At 45.8% G+C, this 18,050-nt stretch overlaps 7 protein-coding genes across 7 annotated transcripts; 4 read left to right on the forward strand and 3 right to left on the reverse strand.

Annotated features, from left to right (window-relative positions):
* Positions 1–126: 126 nt before the first annotated feature.
* Positions 127–1,798, forward strand: L203_100245 (uncharacterized protein; the record flags this gene model as incomplete). Its single annotated transcript, XM_066209707.1, has 5 exons — positions 127–654; positions 706–1,266; positions 1,323–1,476; positions 1,527–1,592; positions 1,647–1,798. 5 exons carry the CDS (start codon positions 127–129, stop codon positions 1,796–1,798), a joined length of 1,461 nt encoding a protein of 486 aa, XP_066065804.1.
* Positions 1,799–2,392: 594 nt separating this feature from the next.
* Positions 2,393–7,199, forward strand: L203_100246 (uncharacterized protein; the record flags this gene model as incomplete). Its single annotated transcript, XM_066209708.1, has 6 exons — positions 2,393–4,171; positions 4,224–5,348; positions 5,405–6,831; positions 6,886–6,955; positions 7,004–7,045; positions 7,104–7,199. The coding sequence occupies 6 exons, from the start codon at positions 2,393–2,395 to the stop codon at positions 7,197–7,199; spliced, it is 4,539 nt and encodes a 1,512-aa protein (XP_066065805.1).
* Positions 7,200–7,915: 716 nt separating this feature from the next.
* Positions 7,916–10,253, forward strand: L203_100247 (uncharacterized protein; the record flags this gene model as incomplete). Its single annotated transcript, XM_066209709.1, has 4 exons — positions 7,916–8,320; positions 8,373–9,321; positions 9,379–9,803; positions 9,858–10,253. 4 exons carry the CDS (start codon positions 7,916–7,918, stop codon positions 10,251–10,253), a joined length of 2,175 nt encoding a protein of 724 aa, XP_066065806.1.
* Positions 10,254–10,492: 239 nt separating this feature from the next.
* On the reverse strand, positions 10,493–11,966 carry L203_100248 (uncharacterized protein; the record flags this gene model as incomplete). The annotated part of the gene is made up of 7 exons (XM_066209710.1): positions 10,493–10,511; positions 10,567–10,736; positions 10,803–10,889; positions 10,940–11,086; positions 11,135–11,381; positions 11,431–11,660; positions 11,715–11,966. 7 exons carry the CDS (start codon positions 11,964–11,966, stop codon positions 10,493–10,495), a joined length of 1,152 nt encoding a protein of 383 aa, XP_066065807.1.
* A 431-nt stretch (positions 11,967–12,397) lies between these two features.
* L203_100249 (uncharacterized protein) lies at positions 12,398–13,802 on the reverse strand (the record flags this gene model as incomplete). The annotated part of the gene is made up of 6 exons (XM_066209711.1): positions 12,398–12,443; positions 12,502–12,516; positions 12,821–13,027; positions 13,087–13,098; positions 13,362–13,425; positions 13,475–13,802. The coding sequence occupies 6 exons, from the start codon at positions 13,800–13,802 to the stop codon at positions 12,398–12,400; spliced, it is 672 nt and encodes a 223-aa protein (XP_066065808.1).
* Positions 13,803–14,460: 658 nt separating this feature from the next.
* L203_100250 (arginine biosynthesis bifunctional protein ArgJ, mitochondrial) lies at positions 14,461–16,125 on the forward strand (the record flags this gene model as incomplete). The annotated part of the gene is made up of 6 exons (XM_066209712.1): positions 14,461–15,489; positions 15,543–15,627; positions 15,678–15,708; positions 15,758–15,992; positions 16,035–16,058; positions 16,114–16,125. 6 exons carry the CDS (start codon positions 14,461–14,463, stop codon positions 16,123–16,125), a joined length of 1,416 nt encoding a protein of 471 aa, XP_066065809.1.
* Positions 16,126–16,438: 313 nt separating this feature from the next.
* Positions 16,439–17,291, reverse strand: L203_100251 (uncharacterized protein; the record flags this gene model as incomplete). Its single annotated transcript, XM_066209713.1, has 3 exons — positions 16,439–17,107; positions 17,165–17,230; positions 17,289–17,291. The coding sequence occupies 3 exons, from the start codon at positions 17,289–17,291 to the stop codon at positions 16,439–16,441; spliced, it is 738 nt and encodes a 245-aa protein (XP_066065810.1).
* Positions 17,292–18,050: the final 759 nt, after the last annotated feature.

Below are 18,050 nucleotides of genomic sequence, written 5' to 3' on the forward strand. Positions count from 1 at the left end.
TTGCCACTGTCATCATTGGCTCGAGAGCTCCTTCGTCTCACTCTTGCTGATCCCATATCTACGCCCAAAAACATCAAGTGGCAAACTTGCGGACTTGCTTGCAAAACAGGAAACCTACTACTCACCATGTCTCACTACGCCGTCGCTCCCGCCAACAAACACAAATCCGGTGGTCTCATGCGCCACCACCCATCCATTCGTGCCACTGACAGATTGCCGTACGCCGAAAGCGTCAGCGTTCAAGTTCACTATCTTCAACCTGCTGCATTCATTGTCAGTCCTCACAACCATATAACCAACGCACGAGCCATAACTCAAGGCGAGTATGATACGGAAGGGGCTCGTATTTCTCCTGTTCCTGAGGATCATCCTCAAAATGTTTACGAGAAGTCCTGTGAAGATGTAGGAAGGATTGAGCCATTCGATGATGAAAAGCAGCAAGCACAGCAAGATAATTCATTTGGGAATCCTGCCATCGCGCAAGTTAGGGAGGAATCCTTTTTCAATCAGCATTTACCTAACGAAATCCGAACTCCAAGCTCTCAAGTCCAGCAACAGCCAAGAGGTTACATGCGCCGTTCGCAACAAGATCAACAAATCTTAAAGTCTACGTCAATGGAAAAGATGCCACCTCCTTTGAATCACCCAACACAGGTGGGTCTTGGGATGCTGTCAATTTTTAAAAAAAAACTAACTGCTATATAGTACCATTCTTTCCGTCAACCTCAACAGCAAACCCTGTTTCAAAGCCAAATTGGAGGCAACTCTCGTCTTTTTCAGGATGGTCAACGCCAGCCCAAAGATTCTTTACAGCCTTCCAGTAACCGCATCAATACCAATGCAGAGCAATTTGTTCAGCGATCTGCGACGCCTGTTAATCACCTTTTCCAAAAACACAGCAGAACCGAATCAAGATCTAGCCATGAAACCCCCCGCATTTCTCTTTCAGCCAGTAGTTGCCACATTCGTAAAGAATCAAATGACAAGGATGCCAGACGTACTGAATCGACTATTCCTCGCAACTCGCTCGCCTCTTATCAAATGCAAGAATCGATGCCTGAACAATCTCAAGTCACGACTGACGACTCGGAATTGCCAGCAAGGGGTTCTTTGCAAGCTCTCGTATTTGATGACGATTCAAGTGTGGTAGACTTTGCCGGTACCGAATATGACTTGGATGCAAGTTCTGACAAAGGCACTTTGCAAAATCCATACAGGGAAAGCATCTTCAACTTTACACCCAATCTCAAGTCTAGTCACAGGATTGTAAGCGAAGTTGCCACTATTGCAATAACGATTGTTAATTACCTCATGTGACACAGAACAGAACCAATCCTAAAACTCGTTTTGTCATACCAAAAACTTTTGAAGATCATACATCCTTACTTAAGAGCATTAACGTGCAGGCCATTTGGCAAGAACGTCTCAAGATGGCCAATAAATACAATCATGAGCCAGAATGGGCTGATTATCAGCGTAAGTCTACTATATCACATGATGAGGGTGTACTAAAATAATCCTTTTAGAACCTATTGAGGAGCAAAATTTGCGAATGGAAAATGCCCGTAAAAAATACACGATATTCATGAATCGTATGCACCTTACTGCTTTGATTACATAACCTGTGGACTCTGACGCAACAAAAGGGATTTGTGCCCTGTCTCAGCTCAAGGATTCCGTGCTCGAGAGCAAGAGGCTGCTTACTGACCGATATGTTGATGCTGGAGAGCAATTGTCGGAACAGTGTGTTGACTTGCAGCTAGCTACTCGCCACACAGCAAAGAAGAGGCGTACATGATGACAATCAACGACAATCATGTTGCTTGCAACCCAAAACGGCTCAACAACGCTGCGTAGTGCTGCCCATGCAGAAGATTGATTGGGTTTATACTATCAATTACAACCATCTTCAACTATATTTTTATACAATCTCGTACGAAGCTAAAGTAACCTGAATATCATGCTCATGAGAATCATGCTGACTTTGTGAGATTATGCCCATGTATAAAGTGATAACAGCACACATTCACTTTCGTTGTATTCTAAATATTTACGAAAATTAAATACGACACGATTAAATTATGATTATATACAAAAATATTTAATGTTTTATTTCGCGATGTTTGTCGTCGCCCACACTTTTATGACAGATTAATCCATTTTACAACCATTTATATTTCTACAATAATTCTAGTACTTGATCTTCTCCTACAAAAGAGAGCATATTTGCTCCTCATAACCCCTTGCTACCCCATCAAAGCAATCCTTACCCTCTACAACTCATTCGTATCAACACTCTTATTTTTTTCAATTATATTACACGTTAACTCTGCGTCTTGTCACATCCGGCGCATGCTCTTCTCATTGGCGCCTCTATTTGAGCTGATCCAAAATGGATCCTCCATCTGGATCATTGTCTTTGTCCAGCGCGCTCGACAAGGCTCCTTTCTCAAGATCAAGAATCCTGGGCAAGTCCGACTCTACTCGCTTCAGCCAGGAATATCCCAACAGCAATGCTCTACTACAGCAGCACCATGTAGAAAAGACAAAGATCTCATTTGCTATTCCCAAAAGCAATCAATTGCCAACTGCAACCGCTGAGAAACCAAAACCTTTCAATTTGGATAGCAAGGCTGGCCCATCTTCAAATCATGATAGCCGTAGCTCAATGAGAAGGTCAAGAGGCAAAGCTAGAGACGATGATTTTGGTGATCCCAGTGGCGAAGAGGAAGGTTCCTACTCAAGAAGGAGCGATAGAGGCGAAACGAGTCGGCATGGAAGAACAAGACATAGTTCAATTCAATCAAATCGTCGCGTGAGGCACGACGATCATAGACCGAGGCAAGAAAGACATCGAGGGCATGATGGTGATCAACACGACTACAGAGCTGATCGTATTCACGACCAAAATCGTTCTCGTGGCCATGAACGTTACCATGAGCGGCATAGTCATGACAAGGAAAAAAACCGAGTGAGAGGTTCCAACCATGGGCATCACGACAGTGAAAATGACTACGAGCATGAACGTCTGGAAGAAAGAGATAGAGAGATAGGCGGCTCAAGAGACAGTAGTCGGTCCAAACATAGACTCGAAAAGTATAGAAATCAATCTAAAAGTCGCTCAAGAGAGCGTGAAAGATTTGTATATAAACGGGAGAGACGTGATCATGACCCCGATCGAAGCAGGCGTGAGCGTAGTATCAGTCATGACAGACAAGATCCGTATATACGTCAGGATTATTCCACTTCGCTGTCGCCTTCTTCCGTCCAGGGCGAAAAGCTGTACATTGGATATGACAAAGAAAACAATAGGAAATGGGAGCCAGATGAGGACAAAGACGGAGGGTTACTCGATACGGATTCTGCTCGCTCAAAAATATACATCGCATTGCCGACAAAGCTGCAGGAAACAGAACGAAAGACACGGCCATTATCTCCCCCTATGGCAGCTAATAGGTCTATTGAAGGTGACAGACTCGCGAGATTTGAAAAGCGTCGAATCTCTATGGACTATTTATCGCCACCTTACAAAGCTCGCTCTATTGTAGATCAGCGGCCCAATAAACCCCCACTACCAGCCAGTCCGCCTCCACCATTGCCACCTTCATTGTCTCCAAAGCAAGGAGATCAGCTCTCATCTCCTGAGGCTCTTTCTTCCACGTCTGCAGTCTCCAATCTCTACGCATTGAATCCTCTCACATCTACACTGTCCCGCCTCGCATCTCTTGCCACTCCTGGCAATCAGATACGAGTAAATGAGAAATCTGCTCCCCCGTCATTCCATTTTCGACAATTGCTAAGCGGACACCATACGTTATCCGATGAAGCAGAAAAAATACACAAAAAGGAAGAAAAAGTAGAGGCCGACCCCGTTGTTGCCACTAATGAGACATCTTCATCTGTTCGTTCATCTCGTATTGAGTCAATACCTCCAGCCGCATGGGTTCGCCCGCCCTATATCTCTCCTGCCTGTGTCAAGCATCGTCCGGGAATTGGCAATTTTGTCAAGACCAAAGGCAAAGATGGCAAAGAGGAAACGAGGATGGACGGTATGAAAAATGGGGTTTTAATAGAAGTAGTAGATCCAAGAAAGGATCTGACGATGGAACAGAGAGAAAGAGGCAGAGGTAGTGCAAAGCAGAGATCAGGATTCTATGATGTTTCATACGAAGTAAGCATTCGCATCTTCCAAAAAAGCAAGTCAGACTAAATGCGTCAACTAGTGGGATTTGAACTCCACTACACCAAAACCTCCTCCACCACCCACTGCTGTTCTCATCACAGGCCTTAGTCCGCTCACCACAATTGATCAAGTCAGCAAAGTCCTACGCCCATATGGCCGCATCAAAGAAATTGACTCCAAGATGGATACTAAATCGGGTATGCAACTAGGCATTTGCTGGGTCAAGTTCGATGGCCCACCTCATGGAAAAATAGGCACAGCACATGACGTGGCTAAATTAGTAGTAAAGGCCTGTGAGGGCAAGAAGATTGGTATGAATGATGAAAGAATCAAGCTTGTGTTAGATGGGAGAGGAGTGAGAACAGCAAAAGCTGTCAAGGAGGAAATGGAAAAGAGATATCCGCCCAAAAAACCTACCACACAAGCAGTGCCTTCGAGAACGTCTTCCGTATCGAGTTCTACAAAAGCCACTCCGATACCCATTCTCGCCTCATCAGGAAATACGCACACTTCATCTGTGAGTAATCAGACTCCTCACACTGAATCCTCCTCTACCTCTTTGCTCGCCAAGACTGTTGAGACTAAGCCTCTGTATCAAAAACAACGAGGTATATGGCCGCCAGCACCACGATTGACTAACCTGAATACGAAATTTTCATATATTGGTGATACTGCCCTTAGACCATTTGTCCCGAGAGGTCTGAGGCCTTTGCCCTCTAGCATTATGAATTATGCCGATCTACCTCGGAAGCCTATTCAAGAGCTGGAAGCAAGTTTCACCAGCGCGCCATTTATGAAGCAGGATGATGGAAGAACTCATCCAGATGATGTGCGCGGAAGAAGCCCGTATGCGGACAACAAATGTAGACCTTCTCGATTGCGATCACTGTCACGTTCCTCTTATTCCTCACTGTCGTCATACTCTTCGTATTCTTCAGACAGCGAGAGTGAACGCCGGGGTCGTTATATAAGGCCCCCACACGAGAAATCATCCCGGAAAAAAGCAGCTGTAGATGAACTGAGCAAGAGTGAGAATGATGACGTTGAGGAACAAATCAAAACGAACAATTATCCCCATATCTACATTGACGCTAAATCCTTGCCCACATTGCGAAGTTATGAAGGAAATTTGCAAGACCATTTCAAGGCCTTCAAACCTGTAAATGTGAGGACTAGATCGTATTTTCTACTCTGGAATATAGCTAAAATAACGAACCATAGGTGTTGCGCAGCCATTCGGGATGGTATGTCCTTTTTAACGACAGTGTTTCTGCTTATCGTGCTCAACGCGTCCTCGATACTACTGCTGTCCAAGGGCATCGCTTGACACTCACTGTCCATACCTCTTTGGGACTGGAGCCCACAAAGAGCGAACCTGAGGTGCATCCTGTCAACGGCACAAACGAGATTAAAAAGGGTGATTGGCGATTTCTGACTATATCTAAAAAGAACCGACAGGCCCCTACCCCAGTGAAAAAGATTGAGAAACCAAAGACGCCAGCTAAGATTAGAAAAGTGGTATATTCATCCTCCGAGTCGAGCGACGACGACGAGAAGCCTGCGTTAATCAAAACCACTAAACGCCTTGCTTCTCTCCCCAGTTCCGTACCATCACTTTCAGAGGATGAAGAACTTCGCCCTTTGTTGTTAAAATCTGCGCTCGCCTCTAAGGTTAACAAGTCTAATCAAGCTGAGGTGGAGAGAGAGCTAGACATCAAGAAACTGGTCCCGACCAAGAAAGGCACAAAAAGCATGAAGGCAAAGGTGAATAAACTAAATGAAGTAGACAAATTCTTGGGAACAGAAAAAGGTGCCAAATCTGAGACAATGCAGCCTGTCCCCAACGAGGCTTCATATGTGGAAGTACTTGAACTTTCTCAAGGCAGGAAACGGACCGTAGTCGGCAAAGACGGCAAAGTTGCGAAAAAAGCACGTTTCAAAGCTCCAAGTAAAGCTGAAGTGATTGAGATTGTGGTAGATGAGAAAGAAATACATCCAACGGAGCAGCCGCCGAAAAATAAGAAACCTCCCAAGACCGAACTTGATAAGCTCATTTCTTCCGGCGTATTGGATGGCGAAGAGGACGCATACTGGTTCGGGCAGGCTTTACTTGCCAAACAGACAGGGGTTGAGCCGAAGTTTCTGGGAGAGGAAGCGTTCCGATGGGATGAAGATCACCCATTGTTCCACAGATCTGGTGCCTGGCGAGCTGAAGGATGGCGAAAGATACCTCAAGCTCAAAAATCTAGATATCTTCCTCAGCGCAATCGTGCGGTTGTTAAAGCAGAAGAGGCGGGTGGTGTCACCACTGGCCGCACTGCTCGTCTTGCAGGGCGTGACCAACATCGACAGACAGCTGCTGTCGCAGCCAACAACACAATTGAGAGTGATCTCTTTGCGTTCAACCAGCTGCGCATTCGAAAGAAACAACTCAAATTCGCTCGCTCTGCTATTGAAGGGTATGGATTGTATGCCATGGAGACCATTCATGCTGGAGAAATGGTGTGCGAATACGTGGGTGATTTGATTAGAGCGACTGTAGCAGATGTGAGAGAGCAAAGATACATGAAGCAAGGAATTGGTTCGTCGTATCTGTTTAGGATTGACAATGACATGGTCTGTGACGCTACATTCAAAGGTTCCGTCAGGTGAGTTTCTTTTCAAACGCTGTCGCCTAGTTAACCTGAAGGCGTTTCTCACAGTCGACTCATCAACCATTCGTGTGATCCATCTGCAAACGCAAAAATTATCAAGGTCAACGGGCAATCAAAAGTGAGATTTATCTTGGAATGAGAGTATTGTCTGGCTGATAGTAAACAGATTGTCATTTATGCTGAAAGAACATTGTATCCTGGAGAAGAGGTTAGCTCATCCCATCTGACGCTGTCAAACACTGATGAATCATGTTTTTGTTACTTAGATCCTGTATGATTACAAATTTCCGCTTGAATCCGATCCGGCTCTCAGAGTTCCATGTCTTTGTGGTGCTGCGACATGCCGAGGTTGGCTCAATTAGTCTGCCAAATGACTAGAAATGAATCAAGAGGTGACAGTAGTAACGCATATGACGCATTATCATAAAGCATGCCATACATACAGACTATTACTAATATAGCATTCTAGTACCGACAACATATCTTGTCTAGTATTGTACTATCGTTCAATGGGCTTAGTTTCTTTTGGGCAAGGGTTTCATGCATCGTCATGAGCAGCATTTCGACTCACCAATTATAAAGAAACAAAAGCTCCATAAAATTCCTTTTGTTGTTGGATGAATAGTCACTTTCCTGCCATTGCCAACATTTCCTCTATATACGCGCTGTCTTATCTGATAACGAGATAACAAAATGTTCCTGAGCTGTACTGAGTCACGTGATACACATATCGGCCGAGCATCCAAAAACTTGCCATTCCATACAAACTGTTTTTCTTTAAAAACAGCAGTAAAGGTAACATTTGACCCTCCACGTGGCATTTTCGGCCGATAGATCCGATGAGCCTAATTTTCCCTTCAAAAAAAGTCCCTTTTTCACTTATCTGATTAGACAACAATCACATTTTATTTATTTATTTATTTTTTGATATTAATTTTGTTCATTTCTCTTTCTCAGCTCGTCTTGGTCTTTTTTTTAAATATTCTAGAAAGTAACCACAAATCGATATAAAACATCTTTGACAAGGTTTATCGATCGCATAGAGCTCAAGAAGGCTACTCTGCAGGGCTCGTTTGATATGTCTGCAGCAGCTTCAGCATTGGTCTCTCCCGCCACTCAGCAGAGTCTAATGTCCTCAGCTTCCCATCTTCCATTGCGAGTGACTAGGCCTGCTGCTACGGCTCCACGCACGATGGCTCCCAAGCTATCACAGTCTTGTGTTGATCCAACAACTTATCCAGGTTCCATTTCCAGGATGGGTAAAAAATTGGCATCGGCAAGTGTACCAACGACTGGTCGTCCTGCGTCTGCTTCTCGAGCAAGTTCTTCGGCCTCGGAACCGACTTCCATATCAGTCGGTTCCACTGTGAGCAAAGATACATCATCTTCTGCTGGTAAAATATTCGCCAAGCCCAGCAAGGAATGGGTTCTTCCAGAGAGAGCAAAACCAGGTAGGAAAGTTAGCGTCGATGAGCCTGATAATGTGGGTTGAAGTTCCGAGTTTGGGCTAGCAGTATCTTATGTTTGAATAATAGAAACGCCAATCCCAGAACCGCATCTCGCAACGAGCGCATAGGGCACGCCGAACGGATTATATACAGACCCTCGAAGAACGGCTGCGTCAATATGAAGCCAATGAGATTCATTCGAACATTCGCTTACAAGAGGTTGCCAGAGCATTGAAAGCAGACAATGAGTTGCTAAAGACTGAGGCGAATACATTAAGAAATGCGTATATGGAACATGATGGAGAGAAGGATGCTTGGGAATCAGAGCGAAGGTCTCTGAAGAAGACTATCCAAGAGATGCACTCTGAAATTGAAGCGTTGAGGGCAGGGAGAAGAACGGAGACTGTGGTGAGAATGGATATCGACCAACACACCATCGACCGGCTGGTACCCGGCCCCAGTTTGGCTCGACATCAAGATACCAATGACAAGGTGTTACCCAGCTCTACATCTCATCAGGCAGAATTGCCCCTGCAGGATTGTCCGATATGTCCCAATCCCGATCCAGATTGTCCTTGCCAGCGCCTTCAACAGCACTTCACGCTTGCTCCTTCTGCGTCCCAAGATGGTACGGTAGCTTGTGGCCTCTGCCATTCCACAGATGAATGTCTTTGTCGTGTCGTTGATGAAGACGTGAAACATGGCCTTCTCACTCCGAGCCACGATCTGATGAGCGGCGAAGACGGTGACTGTGGTCTTTGTACAGGTAGCGACTTTTGTGCGTGTCGAGAAGCTACGACGACCGCAGAGTCTTCATCCTTAAACACCAAGCTGGTAGCGACTGATTTAGCTACGGGTGACACAAAGAGTTCCACGTCTGCAGTTGCTGTGCCTCTTCGCCGTCGCTCAAGAACAAATAATGGCGGGTTGAAAAGCTCCATCTGGGAACTCAATCCCACTCCCGCCACCAAAACTAAAGAAGCAATATGTACTGGTGACCCTTCAAATTGCGACGCCTGTCGTGACGATTCTTTTGGTGAGTTGCTGCTATGACTTTGTGAGCAAAGACAGTGCAGTCATTGATGGTATCCAGGTCGTGAATTCTGTCAGCATCTGTTTGAAGCTGCTGACTCTTCTACTTCTGTGAAGCCATGTGTATCTTGTCCTGGCAATTGTATAACAAAGAAGAATCATGTTTCCTGGCCGACTGAAGCTGTCGAGGCATCAAACTCATCTAGTAGACCGGTTTGGACATCTTCTACGCTTTCTGTGTCACACCCCTTTATAGGAAAAAGTGATGGACCCTTGGTGCCCCTTCAAACGGCTTACTGTAACAATCCTGAACTCTGTAGCGATCATAGAGGGGGTCATTGTACTGAAGATATTATCAGAACTGGTAGTTCAAGTGGATCACTGAATGCCCCAGCATCACTGCCAGTGACAACACACGTCACCGGCTCTCGCCAAGACGATGATTGCACTATGCTCAGGCCTGACCAAGTTTGGAAACAACTCAAGGTGTGTCATTAGGCCCCGAGTACACTAAAATCTTACATGTTTACCCGTCTTTAGGCACATCCAAATGCCAAGTTCGCATCATTGGCACTTTTAGCAGATGTTGTTGCTCGAAGAACCAAGTGTCTCGGTCCAAGAGTTGAAATGTGCCCCTCGCCCATGCCTGCCAGCCCCGCACCCTTCAACAACACTTCCACTTCCGTTTCTGCTCGTGGTCGTATTCCTTCACACTTACCCCTTCCTTCTTCCACACATGCCTCATCTGATGTTGACGCTAGTCAGTCTTTGGCAGCGAGCAATTACATGAACCATAGATACCAGAAGAGAAGCATTGAGGTTGAGACTTCAGCTGTTCGAGATGCCCTCAGGCTTTTAGATAAAGCTTCACCAGTGCCAGTGCCTTCACCAGAGCCCCAAAAAAACTCGAAGAAGCGCAAAATGATCAAAGAATAAAAGGTTGAGAAATACACTACTATGTCTTGATTGAATGTTAGTTTGGGCTCTGGTTGGGAATTTGAAAACGGCGTGAAAGAGAACACCAAGTATCCTATATGATTAGATGTATTATACAGGAATAGGCCAACTATAGCTCCTTTTGCAGAAATCAAAACGAAAACTATGCATGTCTGTATGCTGTTTTCGTTCACCGAATGTATTACGACAAATTTCTCTATACTAGACATTGTCGCTTTCTACGACATTTTTACATAGCTGTATAAAATTCAGCATCATGACCGAATCACATTGAGAAACATAATCCACTTACGTTGCATCAATTTGTTGAACCTGAGGGAGAGCCAACATCACTTTGCGTCTATAACCTCCCATGTCTTCTGTTTGACATGGGTTCCCCTCTAGGTAAACAGTAGCAAGATTTGGTAAAGGCCGAAGCTGACTGTCTAATGTACGAAGATTGGCAATCTTATTGTTGCTCGCCTAGACACAAAATATAAGGCATGAGCTTCGTCAACATTCTTTTGAGATATTGAGATTTTGCCGTACCCAAAACTCCTCCAAGTTTTCCAAATGTGAAACCCCCTCAATCTCTTCAATCATATTATTTCCAACGTCCAACGTGGTAAGCTTTACCTGCGATACGCCGTGAGCCATATGTCTACCCTACAGGCTTTCCAACTTGCATTGTTTTCTAACCCTTCAATCTTGCTCAACCCATTATATGAAAGATATAGCTCTTCGAGATTCACAAGAGCCTCAAGACCTTGCAACCTAGCGATGCGATTAGATTGCAGAGATAAAATTCGTAGTGACCTGAATGTTGAGAGATTCTGTTGCTTCTTTAGCCAGAAACTGAATAAACACATTCAACGACTCACCTCTAAAGCACGAATTTTATTTTTGCCCAACCAAAGCTCTTCCAGGTGCACCAAATTATCCATATTCTCAATGGCCCTAATCCTATTGCCGCCCAATTCCAGACTTTTTAAAGTGTCCTTACACCAGTCAAGTTCTCCTTCTTCTATTTTGGATATCTTGTTTTGGACAAGATATAGTACACTGACTTGCTTCAAGCTAGGAAGCGAGGGAGGGTGACGAATATTGTTGAAGCTGAGATCCAGTGAACTACATCCTCATCAGTGACCCCACCATAATCTACCCAACAAGACCCCACGAGATATCGGGACACCCTCTCAGCTCTTGATCAGTCACCCGAGGTCCCAATCTGTTATCGTAAAAATCCAACTCTTCCAATTCAGCCAAACCGTCAAGAGCATCTGCCGGGAGGGGTGACGTTAGATCATTCTGACGAAGACATAGCTTCTTGAGGTGTCTACCAAAGCGCGGAAAATTCAGTGGGACCAATATAGACGTCTTGAGACGAAGATGCATCAGTTGCAGGTCCTAATTCCATTTAGCGACAGACAAAACAATGTAAGCAGAGTCGCCAAAGTTTACCTCTGTATCTTGTGGGTAATCTTTCAAAAAGTCAGGATCTCCATCATCTTTTGTCTCTCCGTCATTATCAACATGCTCTTCTTCAGGCTCAGAATCCGATGCAGGCAAATGGACTACCTCTGTCGGTCCCAACCTTGCGCGAGGCTTTGCCTTGGTAGGAGTCTGGTTTTCTCGCTCAGCAGAAACAGGTTGCTCGACAGACTCTTTGGCGTCGCCTTCTTTGCAGGCCTCAGATACTACAGGATTCGACATGCTTTGCCGAAGATAAATGCAGATTTAAAGTAAAAAGATGAAATATAAAGAAAGATTTGAATTGAGTTGAAAAGCACCTTTCATGCCTGCTACTGGTGTGTGCGGTCCCTCAAAGATGAAATTCCGGTGGGGCCCCAATTCATCGTAGGGGCTGTGGGGGACTTTTTCACCTTGACTCCATCTAATCCTTTGATTATTTTTGCCGAACTTTTCTAGCTGAATGGATTTCCATTTCACTTCAACGACTATTCTTTTTACCAGCCAAAAGAAGATTGAATGAGAGGAGGCGTATATTTCCATATGCAGCTATTGGACTGTATGAAATGCTCTAAATGTGACTGTTTTGCTCACCCAAACGACTTGGTTGTATATTTGATCAATGGGAGTAGGAAATTTTCCTTATCAAGATTACCGAGATTTGTGCTTTAACGTTAAGCTTGTGGCCTGAATCCAGTGTTGGGTACAATAGCTTCTAATCTAGACAGCAAGATATCAACAAGAGCCTTGAGATGCGGAATGACAATGCATAACATACACAGGAGAATGATCACTGTGAGAGCGTCAGATTGATCTGTATATTAATGTTTGGCTACAGTCCTATTATACTTGAGCATGTCAATAAAGTTCCTAAGCCAACAAAGACAAAATAAACAAATAGGAAAGTCCTTGATGTTACAGAATGTCCAGAGTCCTCGGTCATCTTGGACGAATTCGAAAATAAGTAAATTGATTTAAAAGACAACGCTAGCCGTAAAGTCAACAAAGGCGGCCACGAATGAAAAAAAGTTGATAGAAGCGCATGAATTTGTATTGGTAGCAGCGGTGGCAAAGGCAGCCATGCTTGTGGCAGATACTGGGTTGTGCCGGCGAGCACGTTCGCGTTGGTAGGCTGAGCAATAGAGCAAATAACGCTATCGCCAATATCTTCTTTGTTGGGATGTGAAGACCTTCCACCATGAGGTGAGGCTACCGAGACATTGGGTGGCTTAATGGTAGCAAGCTTATCAAGCCATGCCTTGGAAATTTCAGCAGTACTAGGAGTCTTGCTAAGATAGAATAGTCTGTATTAGGTCAGCAACCTAAAATAACAAAGTTACTCCATAAGCTCGGGTAAACATACAGCTCGAATAGTCTATAAGCTGTCAGTATGAAATCTTTCGGACGCCAAAAAGACGACTGACTGGCTCCCGCTGGGACTGGTGCTGTTCTCTTAAACATGCGCGCAATTTCAGAGTTTCTGGGTTAAAGCCAGGGGCCCTCAAGGAGCGCAGCTGCTACGAGAGACAGAAGCACAAGGGTAGCGAGGACTTGTTGACCCAACATGGTGAAAGCTACCAGCCAGGCGTCAGATACTCAACGTGACACTTGAAATCAATCCAGCCTAAAGGCACTCACCTGTGTCTATGCAGTGTGCGTTGAGTGCGTGAGACTCTACTGAGCAAGGAGTTGGTACAGAGAGCTGTAGGATGTCAGACGATACCTAAGCTGGTTTGTGACAGTCAACTTGCCTAAAAGAGAGAAAGAGGCTGGAAAGCGGCAGTACCCTAGACGAGATTTTGAGCAAGAGATAACAAGGCAGGTGGATGACCATGAGAGGGGGATCTCGGACCGGTATTTTATAGCCTGTTGAGAGGCTGATTCTACAGTCGGAAGCGCAGTTGTGACGGTTTGGGCAAAAAGCGTATCTTCCTTGCTAGTTTCTGGATTTTCGACACCCACCATGGGGAATATGGCTTCTCTCGGGCTATCTCGAGGCCACCGTCGAGCATTGTCACCAGGAAAAGGCGTACGCTCTTCTCTTATCGTAGAACAGCGGCCAGTGCTGCCACTTGGCATCCATATCGCATTTTTTCGCTTCTCACACTCGCATGGCAGAGTTGGCCAATCGCTTTCCTTTTCGCTGCAGCATATCCGGTAAAAGTTTTGACCCTAGTATGCAGGCAATGTCGCCATGCTTTCTAGACTGGTTGTCTTTTTGAAAAGCCGGCTGTATCTCGTCCATCTGCCAATACTGGCTGTCCTACACGACCAGCACATACTGTGAATGCTTCCCGTCAGCAGCATTCTCACTTTCTCACCAGTACTCACACGGCGTCACTGTTTCATAGCAACTCCATTTTCCAGCTTACGACTAGTGAGATATGAGTATATTTTGTGGAAATAGAGTACGTCAGACGAGGTACAGCGTCGGAAATGGCTGCACTGGGAAATGCAGAGGCATATCTCACAGTCGCTCCTATTGTACTGGCTGTGAGGTTGGCGTACCGAGTTGCAGCTTGAAAGGTTTTTCTGAGGCGACGTTCGTATATATATATGGAAGAATTGAAAATTTAAATGTAAAAGAGTTTGTAGTCGATTTAAAAAGACAAGAAATATAGAATTGACTCAACATAAATTCAGTTGGCCTCCACCTCCACCAAATGATTTAATGTCATGTCATTTCTTATCTTTTTGACTTTTAGTATCTTTAACTTTTCTCAACTATTGACAGACTATGCTGTCTGCGGCTTCGCCATCTTCAGTGATAGTGCGAGCCATTTCTGCTCTCACCCGAGCAGCCTCGACAAGCGTGAAGCCATCTTCAAAAGACCACCATGTCCATACTTTTTCTCCAGAGGTTTTTCCACTTGGCTACTCGGTAGCTTCTACTCGCGCATCTATCAAGAAGAACGGAGGACTCGACCTGGGTGTTTTGGTATCTACGACTGATCAACCGGCGTCGGCTGCGGCTTGTCTTACTAGAAATGTCTTCAAGGCGGCCCCTGTTACTGTCACAACTGAACTACTGCAAACTGGTAGAGGGCGAGCACGAGGTTTTGTCGTCAATTCTGGTTGCGCAAATGCTGTGACGGGGAAGAAAGGACTTGATGACGCTTGGGAAATGTCAAAAGGCGTCACTTCTCAGCTACCTCCTAGTGAAGCCGGTGTAGGGACACTCGTCATGTCTACTGGCGTTATCGGGCAGCATCTTCCTATCGCCTCAATCATGTCCAACATTTCCAGGCTTGCTCAGTCGGTCGATAATTCTCCTACAGCGTGGCTTGACCTTGCCAAGGCTTTCATGACCACCGATACCTTTCCCAAGCTACGAGCAAAATCTTTCAAGCTCGGGGACCGACTGATCCGTATGGCTGGAATCGACAAGGGTGCTGGTATGATTGCCCCATCTATGGGCCCGCCTCAGCCGCCTCATGCTACTCTGCTAGGCGTCATTGCGACTGACGCTGCCATTAGCCCCGAGGCCCTTCAATCTGCCCTCAATTATGCGGTAGACAGGAGTTTCAACACAATTACCATCGATGGCGATATGAGCACCAATGATTCCATCATCTGTTTCGCTAACGGTGCTGCTGCCAAGGCTGAGACGCAAGGAGAGAGTGCTGATGCGATGGAGGAGATTACCGAGGGCCACTCTGATTTCCATCTCTTCAGAGAGGAGCTTCGGTCGTTTGCAGAGGAACTGGCTCAGCTAGTTGTGAGGGACGGCGAGGGCGCGACCAAATTCGTGACGATCAGAGTCAAAGTATGTGATAAATGACAAAAACGGCGTCATGGCTAATCAACCCGTGGGAGTAGAATGCGCCTTCATACGAAGACGCACATGCGGTGGCCAAGAGCATTGCCAACTCTGCTTTATTCAAGACGGCCATGTACGGCCAAGGTAACCACGACGTCACCCGCATGCAATACACCAGCTTATACCATTCTTAGACGCCAACTGGGGCCGGATTCTGTGCGCTGTGTATGGCGCTACGTGATACCATCTGCAACCCAGGCTGACCACACGCTAGCGGCTACACTGCCACCTCTCATCCAATCATTCCCGACCGCGTATCCGTCTCCTTCATACCCTCTTCCACGCTCACCGACTCGACCCCGCTCCGTCTCTTGACCCACGGAGAACCTGAAGCCGACTTGGACGAAAGACGAGCAAGCGTCATCCTTGCCGAAGAAGACTTGAAGGTTGAGATCGATCTCGGCAATGGAACTGAAGAAGCAAACGTCTGGACGTGTGACTTTTCTCATGTGAGTATGATCAAAATACGCAACAATCACTGATATCCGCAGGAATATGTGACCATCAATGGAAGTGTATGTGAACAATCATCCTCTCAACATCTCCTAGTTACTAACGAGTATCCACTAGTACCGAAGTTGAGCAAACATAATCTCCCCGCAGGATACAAACTCTCCATCACAAGCCATAGTCCACCGTAAACGCTGCAATGAGTATGCATTCAAACCTCCAACTGAATGTAGTATGCTCCTCGATGACGATGCCCAATGTCTCAAGAAATACCTGCTATGCCACTGATCATGAAAAGACGAATGGTACTACAACAAACGAATATATCTATTTAATTTCAAGTTTTGTCTGATACACTCATTAGGAGGGTTCCTTTGCCCTCCACTTTTTGTGACTAACTCTTTAATAACAATAAAAAGATTATGCAACTTTCTTCTTTTCTTTCTTAATATCTATCCACCTCCATACTCTCTCCTACATTCTCAACCCATTGGTCTTCCTGCTTCTCGCTATGCCTCGACCAAGCTCCAAAGTAATCCAGCGATTCTCCTCCTAACAAACCCACTCTCCCTTGCCCATGTTCCCCTTTCTCCTTGACGTTGGCAAGGTTGGTTGGGCTCGAAGGCGGAGGCCGGGGCACGCCACCCTTGCACAAGGGCACAAAGAAGGCGTGGAAGCCACCGGCCTTTTCAACTTTGACGTCCAACGACATTTGCACATTCTTATGCTTGATCGTCGACGATGCCTTCTTCAAAGGCTTTGGACGCACGAGGCGCTGTGACTGGGAGCGAGCGTGGAGCTTTTGGTAGGATAAACTGGCACAAGGTGTAGAAGGGACAGTGTAGGACTGCTGCTGCGGTAGACAAGGGATAGGCACCGCCTGTGAGGAAGAGATGGATGTAGGCGAAGGATAGGCTGATGAGAACAGTGGCCGGGTCAGCGCGGGTTGGTGGTGGGTTGGAGACGAAAATAGTCGTTGCGGTGAGCCTCCTTGGGGCGTCATGGCGGCTGGATGAGGCGCGAAATGAGATGGAGCGTTGCGAGGGATTGGCTCACAAAACATGCTATCGACGACGATGAAAAGAACAAGATGTTTGGCAAGAACGGATGGATACTAGAGAAAAATGGATGAGCAAGCCACTCTTACATTCATAATGACAACGCTACTTACGACAGAATGTGGCCGCTGAGCAATGTGGTTTCTCTGACCGGGCAGATCGGGATTGATGGAGCGAGTCTGATGGAGTTGTGGGTATCTTGTCAATGCACACAAAATCGATTGTGAAAGCGTCGACCATACACAAAAAAGAATGCTCAGAACGAGCTTTTGAAAAAATTGTAACAGAAAAGAGATAACAAGTGTTTGGCGGATGCTTTACTTGGGTGTTCTTGCAGTTTTCTGGCAACACAGGAGGAAGCGACTCTATTGAATCTCAGGGAGCTTTTTCGAGGAAATTGAACCCTGTATAGGAAACAATCTGCGAGCTATATCAGGGCAAGGATGGGTAACGTGAGTGGCTTATCTGTAGGGTAATTCGAGCAATAAAATAAAATAAAGGCGACAAGAGATGAAGGCGTAGGCTCGACACAGTAATATGGGAATGGAAGGCAACAATCTCCTAGGGGATTCTTAAGAACCTCGGTGGACCTAATGAATCTTCCGTATCTCGCGGAACGGATTTTAGAATCCTTTGTTGGAGATTCTAGACAGCGCCAGCCGGAGTCTGATTTTACCTAGGAGCGGATGGTGAATGGCAAGCATGACTAGGTTCAACAACATTCTGGCACATCTAAAACTCAATACCTGAGGTCGAATAGCTTCGGTGGCTTCGACTGTCTTACAACAACAATGGAAATCAAGAACGGCGCCAGAGAAGGTTGGCTGTTTATTAGCCATCCGCTGCGAGAACGTTATAAAGGAAGGCCGAGCTGAGTTAAAATGAGAAGAACGACAAGTGCGATTGCATCGGATAAGAAGCTCGGATTTAGCAGGGCTGTCTGGCGGCCTCTAGGCAGATGAGAATGGAGAGACGGAGCAAGCTGAGACCCGTGGGGCG

The sequence above is a fragment of the Cryptococcus depauperatus genome, chromosome 1 (genome assembly GCF_001720195.1).
Source record: "Cryptococcus depauperatus CBS 7841 chromosome 1, complete sequence".
Classification (NCBI taxonomy): Eukaryota; Fungi; Basidiomycota; class Tremellomycetes; order Tremellales; family Cryptococcaceae; genus Cryptococcus; species Cryptococcus depauperatus.